At 47.7% G+C, this 20,524-nt stretch overlaps 2 protein-coding genes across 2 annotated transcripts in view; both read right to left on the reverse strand.

Moving 5' to 3' along the window:
- Positions 1–1,782, reverse strand: part of TNFAIP8L3 (TNF alpha induced protein 8 like 3) — a 35,772-nt gene extending 33,990 nt beyond the window's left edge. Inside the window, exon 1 of the mRNA XM_027568687.2 lies at positions 1,551–1,782. Coding sequence (XP_027424488.1) covers positions 1,551–1,602 — 52 coding nt within the window. The 5' untranslated portion in view covers positions 1,603–1,782. The remainder of the gene's footprint in view (positions 1–1,550) is intronic.
- Positions 1,783–3,938: 2,156 nt separating this feature from the next.
- Positions 3,939–4,357, reverse strand: LOC113910164 (60S ribosomal protein L35a-like). The gene has a single exon (XM_035728196.1). The coding sequence runs from the start codon at positions 4,301–4,303 to the stop codon at positions 3,971–3,973; it is 333 nt and encodes a 110-aa protein (XP_035584089.1). The 5' UTR covers positions 4,304–4,357; the 3' UTR covers positions 3,939–3,970.
- Between the last annotated feature and the right edge of the window lie 16,167 nt (positions 4,358–20,524).

Genomic DNA, 20,524 nt, shown 5'->3' on the forward strand with positions numbered 1-20,524 from the left:
GATACACACACAAACACCCACTGGAACTTTAAAAAGATGTTAGGAGATCAACAAGCCCCCTGTGAAACAAAATCTTGGTGCTTCCTAGTCACAGAAACATACAAGTAGGCAAAGGGTTCAGGTTAATTAGTTATCTCCACACCTACCTGCACAAAGGAGGTGGCCCTTGCACACACACGGGAATCCTCACAAAGGCATCTTGGTAATGCCACCCTTCCTCTTGGCCAGCCTCATCTCTTCCCACCCACTCAAAAAGGTGTTGACCACAGCCACCCTGTGAGAGGCTGAGGGGTACCATATAGTAAATAGGGAATCCTATCCTATCAAGTAGACCTTGGCTACTCCCTGCTGTGAGACATGGGTAAGCCACTTAGCCTCTGTGGGCTTCTGTAAAATGGAGCTAATAACCACCTGGCTAGATGCTGTGAAGATTAAGGGGAATCATCTATGTAGGGCCTTTGGCACAGTGCCTGGCGCTGTCCTGCGTGGTTCCTGAGCCTGCCTTTCCTCCAGCCACGCCTGGGCTGATAGTGCCTCCTGGCACTTGGTCCCCACTCTCAGGATGCTGGTGTGACATAGGTAAGAGTGGGGACTAGTCGAGGACCTCGGGTCTGTACCAGGAGGGTCCCAGCCCTCAGGTCACATGTCTGCCGGCCGGCCGCGGCTAGCCTTCAGGGCCCCGAGGGTCCCGGGAGCCGGGGACAGGTGGGGAGGGCGATCAGGTCTCCGGTGTGTGGACCCGTGGGCGGCGGGTGGAGCCGGCCGGTGGAGGTGGGCAGAGCCCAGCCGTAAGTAGACCCAAGACTGTGGGTGGCTTCCTCCTGTTGCTCAGTATCAGGAAGAGGCGGGGGAGGACGTTCATTTTTTTCCAAAGTAAGCATCCACCCATTGCTTCGATAACTATCGATTGTGAAAAGCCGGCGGCGCCTCTTAAAGGCGAAGCCCGGCTCCCGCGCCCCCTCCCCCCCCGCCCCGCGGCTGTGTTCCCGGACCCCTCCGACTGGACCTCCTCTGCCTGTACGGGGCACCGATGGACGAACCCCTCTGCACCGCCTCGGGAACCGCAGCCACTAGCTGTGGTTTGACCCCTGCCCGTCCACCCGCGGGTCCTTTCCTTCCCGTAGTCCCCTGTCACGCCTTCGACCGGGTCACCTGCTCCTCAGCGTCCCTGGCGCCCGGGTTCGAGGACGGGGTCGGCGCTCGGAAAGTTATTTCAAAGGGGCAGATGTGTTGCAACCCTCGCTGCAGCAAACTACAGGACGCGGATTTCCCGAACCCTTCCCCACCCCCACCCAGCCCGGGCGACCCGAGCCCGCTGCAGGACGCAGCTGCGCGGAGAGCCACCCGCAGATGTACCTCTTCTCCCTCCCGCGCGCCCAAGTGCAGTGGAAAGCCTCACAGCAAACTCAGCGCGGAGCAATCCCGGGTCCTGGCCTGGAAGGGATCGGCCTCCCGCCCGGCAGCTCCGAGAAATACTCCGATTTCCTGCCCCGGCCTTCCCTCCTCCCGGCCCCGGCCCTCCCGGCTGGGCTGCCGCGGCCCCTCGGTACCTGACGCGGTCACTGGCTCGCCCTCACTCTGCTCGCCGGAATCCGAATCCATGCTGCGGGCTGCTGGCCGGACGTCCACAGCCGCCCGCCCGTCTGCGGGGCGCTAGGGGCCGGCGTCCGGGCTCCCGCTGCCGCGGCGTACTCGGTGCGGGCAGCCGGGCGGCGGCAGCCCTGGCGGCACGGGCTGGGCAATGCGCGGCGGCGGCGGCCGGGGGGCGGCTCCGCAGAGGCGAGCGCCACCCGCGCCCCGCTCTCCGCGCCCTGCCGGCTGGTGCCTGCGCGCCAGGCGAGCGCGGGGCGGAGGGTGGGGGCGCGCGGGGCGGAGGGTGGCGGCGCGCGGGGAGAGAGCGGGGAGGAGGAGGGGAGGTGCGAGCTGGGAAGAGCGGGAGCGTCCGGCCCCGCGGGCTCCAGACGGGGCTTAAATACCCCGGGGGCGGTGCCGCTCCTCCTACCCGCGCCCCGCGCCGGGCGCCCGGCGCCCTGGACTTGAGGCGCGCGGCGAGGTCCTGCCGGTCGGCGAGGCCGAGCGCGGTCTCTTGCGGATGGCCAAGTTGGGAGGATTTTGAGGCAAAAAATTGCCTCTACCCAAAGAGAAAAAAGAGAGGTTCCGTGTGGGAGTCCCGGGGCTGCCCGGGTTGGAGTCCTAGTCTACCGCTCGGGGACCTGAGGCGAGAGACTCACTCTCCCTGAGGTGTTTCCTCACTTGGCAGATGAGGAAATGACAGTTGCCTTTTACCGGGAATGTTGTTGGGGAGGAAATTAAGAATGCACGTGAGGAGCCGAGAGCAGAGCCTAGCACCTGGCGAGGAAGTGAACAGCACTCGGCAGGTACGCTCGCTCCGGCGGCGCTTCTTCCCCGCGTGGGCGGGGCGGCCGGGGCGGCGGCAGGGCAGAGCGGAGCGGGGCGGGGCCGAGCAGGGAGCCGTCGCGCGCAGCGGACACGCCTTGCCCGCCGCGGCCCCGCCAACTTCGCGCCCACCGAGTCGGGCCAAGAATGGAATTTTCAGCCTCGTCTTAACAAGGAGTGCGCAACATGCTCCAAAGCCCCTACCCTTTCACTTTCTAAAAAGAGGTATTTGTGAATTTACTTAGTAATTAAGAGACAAAACGAAGGGGGAAAACGCCCTGAGCAGGAGCAGTAAGGCCTCAGGAGATCAGGAGATTGTGGGTTGTTAATTCTCAAGGATCCGTGCAGTCTTACTGTCTCCCTGAATTATCAACTCCCAACACTAACGTAACGTCAGGCCAGCTTCTCTGTACGTAAAGTGCCACAGAAAAAGCAAACTAACTTTATTGACGTGAGCAAAATGAAGTCAGGAGGAGAAAGTCCACTAAAAAGCGCCATTTGTTTTCCTATGCGCGCTTGTTTAATCTGTACAGTGACTCAGTGAAGAGTTTGGGTTGAACCACGTGCAGATGCTTTTTTGGAGTTCAAAATTAGCTGGAAGTTGGCAATTTCATAGAATTCGACTTATATTAGTATCCCCATTTTATACATGTGGAAGCCGGATTTCAGGGATAGCAAATAATTTTCTTGTGGTCGCACGTCCAGTAAGTGGGTGAGCTGGGACTTGAAATCAGGCTTATCTGATCTCCACACCTGCTCCTAACTGGTAGGGTATAGAGGCACAAGTCAGTTTGGCCTCTTGGCTACCTGAGGGCTGCCTCCTTCAGTGAAGGTATGGGTTTCACAGAGTACAAATACAGTTCTACTTTGCGTCCTCAGAAAACATTTTCTAGATGGCCAAACTCGTGGGCTCTAGGTGACAAAAGTTGGATGGGTTTCTGTGGAACAGTCAGAAGAGTCCCATACTAGATGTGTGATCTTAGGCAAATGGCTTAACCTCTCTGTTCCCTCATGTGTTGACATCTCCTTCATAGGGTGGTTGTAAGGGAGTAAATGAAATAATGAATGTGGAAGCTATTCCTCAATGCCTGACACACAGTTGATGTCTGATAAGTGGGAAGAACATTACTTCTCAGATCTAATGGGTCCCATTTAGGAAAAATATTTTAAAATCACATTTTTAAATGAAAAGAAAAAAGTAATGGCAACATTTGTGTAAAAGTTGATACTCAAAAAATAAATAGCTGGGATCCTTTAAAAAGTTTGCCATCATAGTTTTGCATTCTTTTTTTTTAAGATTTAAAAAAATTAATTAATTATTTACCGTGCTTGCCAGTGGGGGGAGGGGCTGAGGGAGAAGGAGAGAGAATCCCAAGCAGACCCTGTTTTGAGTGCAGAGCTCCAGGCAAGGTTGGAACTCAGGACCCTGAGATGGTGACCTGAGCTGAAATCAAGAGTCAGATGCCTAACTGACTGAGCCACCCAGGTGCCCCATAGCTTTGCATTCTTTTTTTTTTTTTTTAACAAAAATACAAGAGAACAAATCTACACCTTTATTTACTTTTCACTAAGTTTAAATCCTTGAGGGGTACAGCATCACACGGATTCTGTGGCCAATGGCTTTAGCAGGAAGGTTGCTTCGGAACTTGGCACGAACCATGCCACTGTTTCCATGAGCACGAGTTACTTTTCCCCAGGTTACTCTGGTTTTGTTTGGTTTGCCACCAGGAGTCACTGTGTTGTTCTTTGCTTTGTACACATAAGCACATCTCTTGCCTAGATAGAATTCCGTTTCATCTCGAGCGTAAACACCTTCAATTTTAAGAAGAGCTGTGTGCTCCCTCTGGTTCCGGAGACCCCGCTTATAGCCAGCAAAAATGGCCTTGGACCACAGCCTTCCAGACATTATTTGGCGTTATAAGAGTCCTGTTCCCAGCAGGCCTCCACAGACTCCAAGATGGCGGAAAAAGCCATACCTTTGCATTCTTAAGGAAAATCAAGGATGGTGGCATCAGAGAACGGAGTATATTAGATTGAAAAGACATCCAGCTTCCTCTGAAAGCCAAGCCTAGATTCAACAGGAAATGCGAAACTTTCTCTGTTCCCTTAGACCTCCTTTCCCGAAACTTGGTAGAAGCTTTTTAATGATTGTTTGTTTGTTTTAATGGGCAGGTGGTCTAGGTTGAAGGGTGAGAGAGACAGAATCCCACGGAGGTATCTGTACATCACAGCGATAAAGGAAATAGGGAAGCTCACTACTGGAACTTGGTTAACAATAAACAAGGTATGGAGAGCACATGATACATATATGCCCATCAAGTCATTGGTTATTTACTGAATAACTAATACATTCAGCCCAGAGATAAAATACTGGGGGTGGGGGATGCTGGTCAAAGTGCTTCTGAAAAGTGTATAATGTGAGTCCAGAAAAACAACACTTATTCATTTATTTGTTCCTATATTCAGTCATAGTATATTTCTGCAAAAAAAAAAAAAAAAGAGGCCAACCTAGAATAAAAAATTGAATGTGGAATTAAACAATGGAGAAGAGAGATCCAAACCAAATAAGGTCTCCATTCCAGTTTCCTATGATATGCAATCTGTTGTCATGGGATAGCAAGACAAAGGGAAATGACTGCTGGCGCGCATGTGTGTTTAATGAAGAACATTAGTGGAACATACCTTATCTGTCCTCCCAGTGTGGAAAAATCTGTATAAGAGAAGGAAGTCCTTAAAATAGTATCTTATGACCATCACCCCCACGAAAACAGTGAAATCTGAGGTGGTGAATCTCCTTTACAAGCCAATCCTACTATATTTCTTTAAAAAGAAAAAGAAGGAAAGGAAACACTCTTAGAAAAGAGGAAAGGATTTCCGTAGTTCCTCTGTGTATTTTTAGAAGAATGGCATCACTTTGCAGACTTGAATCTAGAGTCTGAGGGTTATAAACCACTTTCCTCAGTGTTTCCACTACATCTTTTCAGCCTGGCTGCTTTTCAGACACACGAGTTTCTAAGTCTCATTGGTCATTCCTTAGCTTTAGCTAAGGAAGTAGTTGGATTTTAAGGAACTTGCTCGTCTGGTGGGAAAAGCCTATCTATATGTAAGGTGTCAAGAAACGGATAATAAAACAGATCCATTTCTGCGAACACAGTAATACTCCTTTAATCTAAGTCAGTGCTATGACTCATCTGCCTGTCTCCTCTTGTGGGATGGAAAGGGAGCTGTCTGTAAACCTTTGGGCAAGAAGCCTGGAGAGGGGAGGGAGGTTCCTCTCACACGCTAGGGCTGCTACTCTGCTCCAAAACCCCACAGGGCTCTGGCACTGCCATTTTTTTCTAGGCTGAAGTGACCCTTGGTATTTTGAGATGAGAAGTTAGCCAGGACAGCCCCATTTTAAATAACTTGTCTTGAGGTGGATCCTGGCACTAAGGAAGTTCTGCCGAGAGCAAGGCAGCCTTCATGGGGCTCTAGGCAAGCTGGACAGTGGGGTCAGAACTGGCTTCATATCCATCTGGCAGAGCAAGGTGCCCGAAGACAGCCTTGAAAGAGGGGGCATTTCCTCTCTCTTTCTGGCTAGCAAAACTAAGTTTTCATTGTCGTCCATCCCTTATTTCAAAAGTATCACTGTAGAAAAATTAAAAATCTGTTCATAATTCCACTAGTTAAAATAACTGTTAACACATCTTTTGAAAAACTTCCCTCTTTGTGTGTGTCGCATTCTTTTTTTAACTTGCTTTTTCCTTTTAATAGTATGTTATTTCATCTACTTTTTGACATGATGTTTAGTAGCTGCACAGTATTCTATGTGTATGGGTGCACCATAATGTAGTTGAACATTATTGGGCATTGAGGTTGTTTCCAATTTTCTGGTATAACTGAGTGTTAGTAAACATCTTCATGTCTAAATCTTTGCATACATCTTTAATAAATGTCTGTGATCCTTCAGGAGCTTCATTTGTTTTTTGGAGGGGAGAGAGACAGAAGATTGTAGCTATCAAAATAATTGCTGTATATATCTCAAGATTTCAAGATTATCAAGAATTGTCATGGGCATACTCCCCTCTCAGCAGGGGGTGAGTTATCTGAGTTCATTTTTGCATTTATTAAGCATTGATTGAGCCCAGAGGGGATTCTTCTAGGTTGAAGAGAGGAGTGGAAAATTTCCTTTCATATTTTCTTTGTGGGCAGCGTGTCCCCTGCACAGCCCTATCCAAGTCCAGACACCTCGTGGGAGGCAGGGTGTGGGCAACTGGGCAATTTGGGCATCAAGCTGTTCTATGTTCTTAGCTTTTGCCCTAATGAGTCGCCTATAGGATAGCTTCTGGAGCAGCTAATGCAGTTATAGTGACTCTAAAGCACTGATTCAGGTGGCTCAGTTGGTTAAGCATCCGACTCTAGATTTTGGCTCAGGTCATGATCTCAGGGTTGTGAGATCAAGCCCCACGTTTGGGATTCTCTCTCTCCCTCCTCCACACTCTGGCACTGATTCAGAGGGAGAAGGAAATTGAGAAAGAGAGAAAGAAGAAAGCTCTATGGGCCCAGTCTCTGTTGTGCTCTGACCCAGCTTCCTCTGGGGTTATTTGTGAGCATTTTAAACAGCAGGACCAGGATCATAGGGTTTGGCCCTGCTGGGAGTCTCCCTGATCGCATGTGGTGTCTAGCCCCGCTTCTGGCATTCACCCTGGGGGCTGTGGGGTGTGACTGTGCTGTACTCTGGCTGTTCTTACTGAGATCCACAGGGCTGCATTGTGGGCACCCTATGTGACTGTTTCAAGCTGTTCCCAGTGCCTTCCCATCATCCTGGACCCTTATGCAGCTCTGTGGCCTGGGAAGGGTCAAAAATTATTCCCACTGAGGGAAAGACAGTTAAGACCCATAAGGCATAAGCAGCAACAGAGTCCTTACAGTTTCAGGAAGATAGGAGAGGACTCAAAGACTGGATGGGGCAATATTGCCCCAGTTTTCAAAAGGAAGAAAGGAATAGTTGCCAGGAATAACAGATTGGTGACATTTTTGGTGCCCTCTAGCAAAAGTCTGGAATAAACTTGAAGAAAATGGTGATCACCGGCAGCCAACATGGGTACATTCTCATGTCTCATTAAAATGACCATGCTAACTTCCTTTAAACAGGGTCACTAGGCATCTAGGTGTATAAATCAAGATAATTTTATTCACCTTCAAAGTAGTGGATATTAGTTGAGTACCCTCTGTGTTTCAGGTGCAAAGTGAAGGGAACTGATTGCCCCAGATGCCATAAGTTGTTATTTAAGTAAAGACTTTGATGAAGTCTTGCCTAATTCTGTTGTTGTTAGGTGGATCTGGAGCTGGTTGAACAACCCTACTCAGTGAGCCTTGATTCATTGTTCTGAGTTAATTTGAACAGAAGTCTCTAGTGGAGTGACACAGGGCTTTGTCCTTAATCTATTCTACTTTTTTTTTTTTTTAAATCAGTGATTTAGAGGATGAATTTAGTTGTGTTTATCAAATATGTAGATTACCCTGCTAGGACAAGTCAGAGAAGACTTGGAATCACATGGGAGAGATATGTGGTCTTGATTGTGCATAAACTCAACGTGAGTCAACAGTGGGATAACGGCTACGTTGCCACGAGAGGGGCGGGAAGAATCCTGTGTATGAGCTGGTATTATGGACACCTGGGGTCTTGTGAACATCCGACTCCACGTTTTAAGGAGACAGACCAGGGAGTTGCCAGAGGAGAGGAACTAGGATGACGAGAGAGGTTTGGAAACCATTCCATGTGAGGAAGTTGAAACATCATGCTGGGAAAGAAAGAAAACAAGGCATGACAGGGGGGATGTCCTCAAATGTGTGGAAGACCCGGACTCTAGGCTGATGCAGGATCAATAGGTGGACATTGTAAGAAGGCAGACTTTGGATTTCGTGCTAGTCCTGGCCTGTTTGCCCTCAGATCCATTCCTCGCCATTTCCCTGCTCTGTGTGGAGGAAGTGCTGACCCCTGCAGTCTGCGTTTGCCAGGGATATTTTCTGCCACTGTCTATCCCTTAGATCTTGGCACCTCTGACAGTGGCCGCATCTCCTCCGTGGCTCCTCCAGCTCCCACCAGATGGATCCACTGCGGTTCGAGCTTCAGTGGATCCCTGCTGTTGCTAATGTCTCTTGCTTTGCTGTCCTCTGGCCTCTCAGCTCTTCAGTCACCTCTGTGCCCAGTTCCCTGCACTACTCCTGAAAATACATAAACTGGCTTCTGCCTTCCTAGTTGCACCTTCTTAGTGTAGACACACAGAGAGCAGAAAGACTATTTTAATGAGTACAGGTGGATGACCACATCGTGGGAGGCTGGTGTCCATGATCTTTAGGTTCCTTTGGAAGTTGGGACACAGAGGGGAAAGAATGTGTCCAGATCCTGGAAGAGTCAGAGTTGGGACTGGAACTCAAGGCTCCTGACCCCTACACTAGCACTCTATTCATCTGATCTTAGCTCTCTTCTCCTGCTTATATCTTTACTAACCGCCCACCCATGGTTTATGTTAATCACTCTTCTGATCTATGGGAGGGAAAATTGAGTCTCCTAAATTCTTTTTTTCCTTTTAATTCTCTTGTAATTATGGGACAACCCAGTTCAATAATGCTTACTTGCTAATTATTTTACAGAACAAATACTGCTCGCCAAGTGTTGAGTGGAACCTTTTTTTCCCCTCCATTCAAAGCGTTTTTTACTTAGAAGAGCTAAATACATGTTCCAGTCTGGAAGGTTCCATTTATGTAAGTCTTCTGATCTCACTGAGTCTATGGGCTGTAGAAGAGGGAGGGGATGTTCAAGGTCCCCTAGTTTAAGCCCATCACTTTACATATAAAGAGACAAGCCCAGGAAGATGGAGTGACTTGCCCAACGTTAGAGGCAGAAGGGGGACTAGAACCCAGGTCTCCAGCCCTAGTTCAGGACACACATCATAGTACCATGCTCCTTTATGGGCTGGTTTATTCTTCTTTACTACATCTGGTTTTCAGTCTGCTTCTGACTTCTCCCAAATCTCTCTCCTCAATACTGATCTTTCCCCTTTTATCACTTCCTGCATACCGGTGTTGTAGTAGCCCATCTCCACCTGGAATGGAATTATCAAAAGCAGGACTTGACCAACCCCTCTTTAATGTCTTCATCTCATCAAAGTCTTCCTTCTCTCCCCTCCCCTTCTTCTCTTCCCCTTGCTCCCTTCCTCTCCCCTCCCCTTCTTTTCCTACTCTCCCCTCTTTCCTTTCCCTCCCCTCCCATTCCTCCCTCCCCTCCTTCTTCCTCTTCCCTCTCCTCCCCCTTCTTCCCTCCCCTTCTCTCTTCCCTCCCCTATCCTTCTTTAGCAGATTTTCAGAATTTCCATTTCTCTTTCCTTGCTAGCCAACATTTTCTTTCCCACCAAGTCTCCCCTTAGCATTGTTCTTTAATTGATTCCTCCCTTCTGTGTTCAAAGCCAATCTGCCTGGCTGAAGCCATCAACACTTCTAAGGGAGAAGTCTTTCAAGCACTGGATCTGATTCCTGGTTGCCATAAACCTTTGATCATTTTCTGAGGAAATCCATCCCTTAGAAGGACCCCTGGGCCTATCTCTATTACTTCCCTGGCCTCTTGACTGTGGATGTGAGCATCTTAACATCTCAGGCAGTATGGCAAAGATGGGAAATCCCCCCTAGCCCAAAATATCAAATTTATTTTTCAAACCATTAACACATATCATCCCATGGTAGTTTTCAGTGTTTCAACAACTTTCTTCTTTGGCTGTCAGTACCAGTTTTAGCTGGTTTTTAGATCTTTCCAAATTTGTGTTATCTGGACATCCACAAGAGGTTAGATTTATTGAAGCTCTTTCAGGATAACATCATTACAGTACAACATTTGAGTCACAGTGACCTTGTTCAGATGCACTAATCCTCCCCCTGAACAGACACATCGACACCATATTTCCAGTTGGCTTAATTATAGTCCTCTATCCTTCCAAACTGTGTTACTTTTTTCCAATGTGGATTTTGTCAAGTCACATAATTGTCAAGAATCCAGGAACTCAGTTCACCCTTCACATTCCTATAACTCCTACTTCAATTTCTTTCGGTGAAGTTGATGAGTCAAAGATCCAGTACTGGGTTTCTGTCCAGGGAAAACAAGTGTAGGGGACACCTGTCTCCTTCCTTAGTGCGGTGACATTGCTGCAAGAGTTAACAGGAATGGGGAGTGGCTCACAGGAGAGAGGTCAGCCCTGGACCCTGGATCCTAGCCCTATCACGCTCTCCTCTTCCAGTTACCGAGTGCAGGGTGGGGTCAGCGCCACGTGGACTCTCCGCTCCAAATAATCACATCTTTCCAAAGTCTCCATCAGCACCCAGGGTGCCAGCAGCCCCCAGGTCCCCAGGCTCATAGTCTTCAAATGAGTTTCCTGACTTTTGTTTTCCTTTTGCTTTGGCATCCACAGTCCTATCAGATTCTAATGCCGTTTTTCTACAGTTCTCTCGACTCCAAATCTGCAGTCTCTCTCGTCCCTGCTCTTCACCTGTGTCACCAACGCTTTGTCCAGCCTTGCCCAAATCCTGCTACACCCAAACCAGAGCTCAAGCTCTGTCTTTTTCATCTGAGAGCTTGTGTCTTGACTATCCTGCACTGTTCCCCATGCCCAGAAGAGCCCCGAATACAGATCAAAACAGAGAACTAGCCAGAGTCTAAGCAGTGATGGGTTTGTTCCATGGCTACCCCATTTCGGTCTCTCCCTGCTTCTTTCTTGCCCGACACTTAATTTCTCTGGCTCTGTTTGCTGCATTCCCATCCCTGGTGTGTGGGCTCCTTGCTCCTCTTCTCCCCAGCATAAAGCCTGTCTCCTTCCTGTCAGCCAGGGTGCTTTGCTGGAACGGCTGGAGGTTTTGACTCTTTGGTCTGGCCTGGGGCCCTTCTCCCTGAAATTATCCTCGCAGGAACTTTAAGCCAGCGTGTTCTGGTGTTCTTGGAACCCGCCTCTTCTTGGCTTTGCCTTGGGACTACTAACTGTTGGGTAATTTCTGCCGTGGTGGAGTGAAGACACCTGGATTTTTGTCCTGGCTGTTCATGAACTTGATATGTGACTTTAAATAAGTCAGGGATGTTTGTCCCAGCCCTCCTCAGATGTGAGTTCTGAGGACCTTCAGCTTGCCATCTCATGTGTCGTGAACATGTCCTTCTCTTCCCTGGTAATGCCTGCACCTATCATGACCAAGTCCCCACCCCACCGAGATAAGGGAGGGGAAGAGTCTTGTTTGTAATCTGGCATCTAGCATTCCCTGAACCCCACATATCCACTGACCCACAGTTTCTCCTTTGGCTCTGCCCCACAGAAGGTGTATGCTTGAAGCAGTATACTTGGTTTTGCCTCAGTTTCCCCACTTGCACTCATGCACCCTTCTTGAGACTGCAACCCCACCCTGGACACTGACTCTTTCCAAGTTCTGGCCATATCCTATTATTTGAGGTAACACAAAGAAGTCAGTTTTCATCTCCAGAGAGTTTGCCTAATACAACCTGCAATTTGTGGACTTTTAACTTTGTTTCAGAAATTAATGTGATTAGATATTTTTGAGTGGCTAAAAAAAATTTTTTTTAAACTACCAGTTGTCTTATGGCACCTTTTAAGAATATAACCAAGAACCAGAAGAAGTTAGACTTTACTGGGCTATCATAGAGGATATCTTTTACCCAAAGGAGGGTCCCTTAGGCTCTTAGTTATAGTCTAGTCTGCCTTCTTTACCCTGAAATTCTGGTGTGAGGGAGGGGTGGAGCACCACTCCAGGCAGCTCCAGAACCATAGTGGAGGAGCTTCTGTCCCCCATACTCACCGTCCCCCCATATCCTGCTGGCTTCCTGCTACAAACACCTGCAGGCTTCTGGCTGGAAGTGCCAGGTTGCTAAGGGGAGCAGCTCTTAAAGAATGACAGACAGGATTTGGGGATAAAATCTAGGTTCCTGCCCCTCATGTGGGATAGCTCTGCACAGTCTTGTGGAAGTCTCAGTGCCCTGAGCCCCAGCTTCCCAGAGGTAAGTAACTTGCTCCTTTAAGTAATGCACCTTTATGGGCTGCTTCCCTGTTCCTGTCTCACTTCCAGCCCTCTGCTGGTGCTTCCTGGGATCACCTACCAAACAAACAACTTGCCCTCCAATCCCATCTCAGGGCCTGTGTCTCAGGGAACCTGTCTTAATCATGCCACAAGAACGAAAAGCTGAGAAATGATGGAAAGAGAAAGTTGAAGAATTCTGAAAGAGCAGGGACAAGAACTAAAGTATTTTGGGGCTTGGGGGTCATTTAGCAGGAACTATTGGTACTTGAGGTTATGTGACATAATTACTATACACATTGAGGGCTTTAGTGGTGATCTAGGGATAGTGTATTCTCTATAGGAGGCTGGGGAAGAAATACATTTTAGAAAGGTTTCTGCCCAAAAGAGTGGACATAGGTTGTGATGTGTAAGGGGATAATTCCTTGACTATCTAGAAGCTCGAGTTTCTTGGATGCTACTTTCCCTGATAGCCAGGATATATTGGGTTTTCAGTTGAACTAAAATCTTTGCCTCCAAGCTTTAAAGCTCCTGGTTCCAGATCTTTGGTTCTTTAAGATTTGTATTCTTCATGGTTTTCATAGTCCTTGATTTCATCCCTTCCCATCCCCTGTTTGCATAATGGAGTTCTTTTTTTTAAAGTCTGTCTTCCCATGGAAGCCCCTTTTGCCCCTTGGCCATTTCAATGGCTCTTCTTGTGCACCATTATCTCATTCTTGGGGTATGGGGATCAGTTATGCATTCAGTATTCCAAGGGCCCATGCAATGAGATTTGTACTTCTGTTTTGTTTCCAATCCAAATTGATTATTTTTTTCAGTTTTCATCCAGATGTTTGGTATCATGTAAACACAGCTTGAAAGTGTGCCTGAACTGCTTACAGATGTATGCCAGTGAAATCCTTTCCAAATTATATATAATGATGCTCTGGGTCTATTTATATCTATGTCATAGTCTCTGGCTTGAGTTTTAGCTATAAGACTAAGTTGGAAAGAAAGTGAAAAATTCTTGTGTGTGGGTGATTTGTCTACTTCATTAAAGACTCCAGATATTTGGAAATATTCAGGAATTGATGTCATTTTCTACCGAATGGTGGCATGTCTATAACCATGGTGTTATGGACTGAGTGTGTTCAATTTATATTTTGAAATCCTAACCCCCAACGTATTTGGACATGGAAATTTTGGGAGGTAATTAGGGTTATATGAGGTCATGAGGGTGGGGCCCTTATGATGGGATTAGTGCCCTTATAAGAAGACAGACGAGAGATCCTCCCCACCTGTTAAACCCCCACATTCATGCTCACACAAAGAAAAAATCATGTAAGCATACAGTGAGAAGGTAGCCATCTGCAACCCAAGGGGAAAGCTCTCACCAGAATCTGACCATGCTGGTACCTTGATCTCAGACTTTCAGCCTTCAGAACTATGAAAAGCACCTGGTCAGTGGTACTTTGTTATGGTAGCCTGAGCAGAATGATGCACATGGGGCCCCAGATGTGTTGATCCATTTAGTATATGGTCACTGTGACTCTCAAACCTGCCATATATCCATTAGACTAAGCTAAGACTTCCTCACCTGGTGTTTGGCACCAGAAAGATTCCTTTAAGCCCTTTACATCTATTCCAATCCTACCAAAAGCTTGGTTGCAGGATATAGTATCTATGGGTGATGATGGAGCAGATTGTATTTTCCCAAGATGGCAGCAACAGATATCTCCCATTCACATGCTTTTCTCCAATGTAACCTTAATAGGCCTTCTATCAAGAAGTGGGGTCTATGTCCTCTCCCCACAATCAGGGTGGGCTGTGACTTGCTTGTAACCAACCAAATGCAGTAAAAGGGATGTTGCATAACATCTGAAGGTAGGCCAGAAAAGACTATATAGCTTCTGTCTAGTTCTCTGGAATGCTCACCTTTGGAGCCCTGAGAATTCTGATACACTGAGGGCTTCATGCAGTGAGGCAGCCCTGGCCACATTGAAAGGCCATGTGTGAGCGCCACATCAACCACCAGACATATAAGTGAAGATGCCTCCATATTCTAGCTTTGGACTTGCCCCCTCGGTGAGCCCCCACCATCATGGAGCAGAAATAAACTATCCCCATTGTACCCTGTCCAAATTCCTGGCCCATGAGATTTTAAGCAAGATAAAATGATAGTTGTGAGCTTCTAAATTTTGGGGCAATTTGTAATGCATCTATAGTAACTGAGACAGATGTATTTTATTGATTCCTCTGAATCAAATCCTACCCCTGGATCAAGCCAGACCATGCTTAGATCTCTCCTGAGCATCCCTCAGGTATGGTGCCCTGTTTCATACCAGCAGGCAGGATCAGAGGCACCTCTTCTGTGGAGATGGTATTGAGGATGGGACAGAGCTCACTTAGAGCTTAGTGCAGGAATAATTGTGTTTCCTGGAAGCAGCTGATATCTAACAAACATTGTGAGTCTTATCATTGCTCAGCTTTCCCTGTTTGCTTTGGCTTCTAGGAAGCTCAGATCAACTTTGTGACCGATTTAAAACAACTATTCTTATCTCTTTGTATCCCACCATATTTATTTTTGTAAGCCTCTTCAAAATACTTTGGGAGCAAGATATCCTTAAAGGAATCCATAAATGAATTCATGGAGGAACAAATATCCCTCAAATCACTCTAGTATTTGAGAGTGTTATTGAACTGAGTTGATTCCGACATATAGCTTTATTAGAGCTAAAAACCAAACGTATTCTACATTCTCTAAAATAAAATACAAGAAACTAAAATGGGCAGTCTAGACCACAATTTAAAAGGAGTAATTATTCACTGCAAAGTAATACAATATTATTTAGTAAGCAAAACAACAGGGGACTTGGACAGGGAAAATAATGGCTGTTGTGCACTCCCAGGCATTTTCTAGATCCTTTATGTACACAATTTTACTTAATCATATCTAATCCTGATAAAATCACCACTCGGGCATGAGTTTGTCCAGGGTCACTCAGCTAACTGGGAGATCTGAGGTTCAAACTCCATTCACTTTGTAGTTATGGCGGGTACTGATGACAACTTGGAGGCCCACATAAGTTAAAATACTTCCCCAGGCATAGATCAGATCTCATCCAGGTGAACACTGTGCAGGTGCATCTCTTTCCTGGGAATGGGGTGTTGTAACTGGCCCTGGCTAAGGAGGGACTCAGTTCCCTGGGGTGCAGCTGGCAAGGAAGCCGAGGTACAGGAGACACAGCAGTGACATGCCTACAAGGGACAGCCTCTTACACAACCATCACTTTCAGAATGGGGTGTTTTGTTTTCTTTTCCCCCTTCCATATATATTATCACCACCATGCCCCACCTTTCTCTGGAAAATATCACTGCTTCTTCAAGAAGGTTCTTGGGAAAACCGCTCAGATGTCGGCCATGGCTGCGGGTGAGGTTTCTCTCACTCACCAGTGTGAGAGTCTGCTGGGTGCTGTCACAGAGAGGCGTTTGCTATTTCTTCCCCCATATGGACAGGAACTAGAGAAATGTGTTCTTGGTACCGAAATAATTCCTCTTGATGGGTTCAGCCATGAGCAGATTGGGCAAGCATCATGACCATGGGCTTCTGAGTGGGGTTTGGCGACATTCTTGCACTTTGGGTCCTGAATTGTTCAGGGTAGTGATACCCTGCTTGCTGCGTCCTTTGCCAGACAGTGATCTGAAGCATCAGAGAGAAGGAACGCTGACCTCTGGATGAGAATGCCATCCAATCTCTAGCCACAAGCTGTCATTCATCTGGGTAATGCCGCTGGAACTAAGGCTTAAATTCTCAAATTTCTCTAATTACCTGTCTGCACGAATGGACTTTTGGGCTGCTATTGGAGTTAGCCTTACGAGTAGGCCTGAAGTGACTCAAGGGGTACGATCTGGGTGAGGCCAACATCTCAACACCTCTCCCCTGCTGGTCCCAGTGCCTGAGGTCCCACCATCAGTGAGTCACACCACTGAATCAAAAGCAAGTTGTTAGAGTATAAGAGTCCCCTAATAACAGTATCCTCGGATGGATAGTTGAAGCAGGTATATGGGAGCCCCAGGGTGAGCTGCTGCCTTCTCTGCACTCAGCCCCTCCTCCCCATTCCCAACCCCTGGCCACTAGTACACGTGAGCTTTGTGAGGTTCTGGCTCAGTCCTGGCCTGCTCTGGAGCCAATTCAGAATGTTGGTATCCTTCACCTGCCAACAGGTGGGCTTTGGCACTCATGTACTCACTCATCACTCATTCATCAAATATTTATTGCGCTACATGCTCAGGTGCCAGGGTTTGGCTAAACTCTGGGGACACTGGAGTAAACATGGGTCCTGCCCTCATGGAGCATGCATTATGTAGGAGACAGACAATAAATCCACCAGTAGATGTATCATGAGTCAGCTGTGATAAGTACTGTGAAGAAAATAAGGGGGCTGGAGAGTGATAGGGAAGGTGTGTGTGACATTTCACCTGGGCAGACGGAAGTTCTCTTGGATGAGGTAACAGCCAGGCAGAAGCTGTATGCAGTGAGCGAGCCCATGAGCAAACCTGTGAACAACATAGGGAAGGCACACCAGGCAGAGGGAGCAGCTGGGGTGAAGGCCTGAGCAGGAGAACAAGTGATGTGCTGGAGGACCAGTGAGGGGACTGGGAGCTCAGGGAGAGACATGGGGAGGGTGGTCCATGAGGAAGTCAGAGATGGGGTTGGGTAGGAGCTGTTACTCCTAATTCCCAGTCCAAATGCCTGGGAAGCTTGGTGTAAACAATGGCGGATGATAGCCTCCCTCCCAGAGGGTCCAGGAGCTCTATCCAAAGCACCAGATTGCCTGGAAACTGCCTGTCAATTCCCCCAGGGCTGTAACCCCCATCCCTCCCCACTGCATCCCTCTGCAAGCTCCTGTAGGGGCCTCCCTGGGATGGCTTCTACAGTCTTTTCTTGGTCACCCCCACCCCCCCACCCCTGACACCAAGGTGGGAGCAGGCCACCTTGCAGTTGGTTCCCCTGAGCCCCAGCTCTTCTGGTCCTGCTGCAGTGCCACCACTTAGGCTCCTGGCCAGTCCTCCCACCCCATTCCTGGGGTTGGGCCTGTTTGTGTGCAATCACTGCTGGGGAAAGGAGCTATGAGAGGGCTTATTGAACACCCATGTCCCACTTCGCATTTTTGGCCAGGGCCCACCCTGGGTAAGTCTCTCCTGCCCTTGGGAAATTCACTGAGTACTTGATATGTGCTAAGCACTGTGCTTTACGTGTGTTGAGATTTCCTGATGAGATGGGCATTACTAAATTTTATCTCTATTTTATAGATGGGAAAATGGAGGCTCTGAAAGGCTAAGTCATTTAGCCCAAGGTCACATAGCTGCTAATTGGTGAAGTTTTGGCTGAAACCCAAATCTGTCTTTCCCCAGAGCTCCTCCCAGAAAAAATGGTAACTGTTGAATGTATTCAGAAAGAAGTTCTGAATTGTGGATTATGAGGCTCTGTGCCTCTGTAGCTCTAGGCATTGAGGAGTTGATCTTTGCCCCTTGCTCACATTGTTCACCCACCAGGAATGCAGATCCTGGAAACTTCCCTGCCCTTCCTCACCAGTGATGGCTCTGTTATGCCAGCATCCAAAGTGATGCTGCTCTTCTGGCCTGAAGTTCCCTGATTGCAAGGGGAAAAAAGGCCTGGATTTGAAGTACTTCTCTTGATGTATAAATTTTCTTTTTCCTGGCCCTAATGCCTGGCCTCTTACATCGAACATTTGCTAAGTACTTTCTGGGTATCAAGGACTGGGGATACAAAACGAATTATGGCCTTGTCCCTACTGTTGTGGAGCACTCAGAACAGAAGACCGGGTGCCCTTTGAGATGGCTACCCCATGACCCTTTTTTTCCCTGAGGAAAAGGCCATGCTGCTGCCTTCCCCCACAGTTTCCTTCTTATTTGCAGGTTCTTCTTGAGCTCCTATTACCTGTGAGGGATGGTCTTGGGCCTGCTGAGTATACAGTGAGAAATGGGACCCTTTTAGTCTTAAAGAGTCAATTAACTTGATTGGGGGTGGGGAAGCAGGTGCATGCAAGACAGGTACCCAAACCACTATATTAGCAGGGAGAACATAGGCCTCTTCTTGCTTAGCGATGTGCTGAAAAACAAAACAAAACAAAAACTGAACAAAGACAATGCTATTTCAATAAGATGAGCCTGACGTGAAAATGTACATGATATAAAAAATGTTTTCATGTGACATTCAAACTGCAAATTATTTTTTCAGCAATTTTTTTTTTAATTTCCACATCTACCTCATAGCTTTCCAAGAGATTTCCAGGAGATTATGACACTTCTGTGCAATTGTTTAAGCCTGTTTTCATTCAGCCCCCAGACATAAAACTTATAGTGAAAGTTGGCCCCTCAGATCATTCTTTCAGGGGCCTGAAACATACAGTGGGGTTGTTAACATACAGTGTTGTATTAGTTTCAGGTGTATAATACAGTGATTCCACACTTTCCTACAACACTCTGCAGTCATCACAACAAGTGCACTCCTTAATCCCCATCACCTATTTATGCACCCACCTCCCTTCTGGTAACCATCAGTTTGTTCTCTAGAGGTAAGAGGCTGTTTCTTGGTTTGTCTCTCTCTCTCTCTCTCTCTCCCCCACACTTTGCTTGTTTGTTTTGTTTCTTAATTTCACATTTGAGTGAAATCATATGGTATTTGTCTTTCTCTGACTGACTTATTTCACCATGTTGTTGCAAATACAAGGTTTCATTCTTTCTTATGTCTAAGTAATATTCCCTTTTGATGCCATTGTTTTCAGACTTCTTTTTGAGGGGATTATGGTAATGCAGTGGAGCTCCTTCTGCAAATGAACTCTTGTACCAAAAGCCCAGATGAACATAATTCAGATGTGGGTTAGGGATCTCCCTCCCCTTGCATTTTAGGTAAAATTCCCTAGAGAGCCCCTCCTCCTTTCTGTCCTACACATTTCCACAGCCTGATGAAGACCTGGCTTTGACAGTTGTGGGGTCCCCTCAGCTTCTGGCTCCTGCATCCTGTTTTCTCTCACGTCCACCCTGGTGCAGAGCTCAGCCACACTTGTTTCCATGGGATAGCCATTGTGGCAGCGTTTTATGAGTTTCACAATCATCCCTGAAGATTTCATAGAGGTCAAAATGCTCTTCACTCTCCCATCAGGCTCACTCCTTTGTCCTCTGTCTTCTCTCACACCCTGATTCTCCTGGGCTCCCAATCCTTTTCCTTGCACCTGGACTACCCGCAGGTGCCCCCTGCTCTACCTGGCTCCTCCCCACTGAATATGCTCTTTCTCCTGGCTCCTGAAAAACTCCATCATCTTCTTGCTGCTTAAGCCAGGAATTGGGGTCATCCTTGCTTCCTCTCCGTCTCTCTGTGTCCCATGTCCAAATACCACGTCCTATCTACCCTAAAAAATCCTATTTCTCTAGGCTGGATAAAATTCACTCTAGGGGGGCTTCTGGTGGAAGAAGGGCAGAATGGGGGGCCTTTTCTTAGCTATAGGTGCATAGCCAACACCCTGCTTTAAATTTGAGGATCTGTTTACTTGGGGTGACTTTGGAGGTGAATTGATGGAGATCATGGGCAATGGCTAGGGTCCCCCAACCCCTCCACCACCATAGTTATATCTCGCAGTCCCCACTGCCACCACCCCCTCCCCCAACTGCAGGACACAGGATGACTGCAGGGCCTCCCACCCAGACTCCCTGACCCCTGTGCTCCTTCTGACCCGTTCTCTACACAGCTTTTAAGACTGGCTTTCTGAAAGTTGAATCAGTCCTGTTGTTCCCAGCTTTAGTGGTCCTCACTGTCATTTGGCTAAAGGTCCAGTTCCTTTATAGGACCTGCAGGGCTCACCATGGTCTGGGGACCACCCCCCATCACTCTTGCCTCTTCCAGATCCCTGCTCTTCATTCCAGCCACATGGACCTGTTTTCAGTGCCCTGAGTGCACTCATGGTATCCACACAGGACTCACTCTGTCTGGAAGTGAGTCCTGTGTGGATCTTCATCCCCATTGCCTGGTGAAGCCCCCCTGTCTGAGCTTTACCTTCCAGTTAGACATCACTTTCTCCAAAAT

Source organism: Zalophus californianus, chromosome 6 (assembly GCF_009762305.2).
Source record: "Zalophus californianus isolate mZalCal1 chromosome 6, mZalCal1.pri.v2, whole genome shotgun sequence".
Lineage (NCBI taxonomy): Eukaryota > Metazoa > Chordata > Mammalia > Carnivora > Otariidae > Zalophus > Zalophus californianus.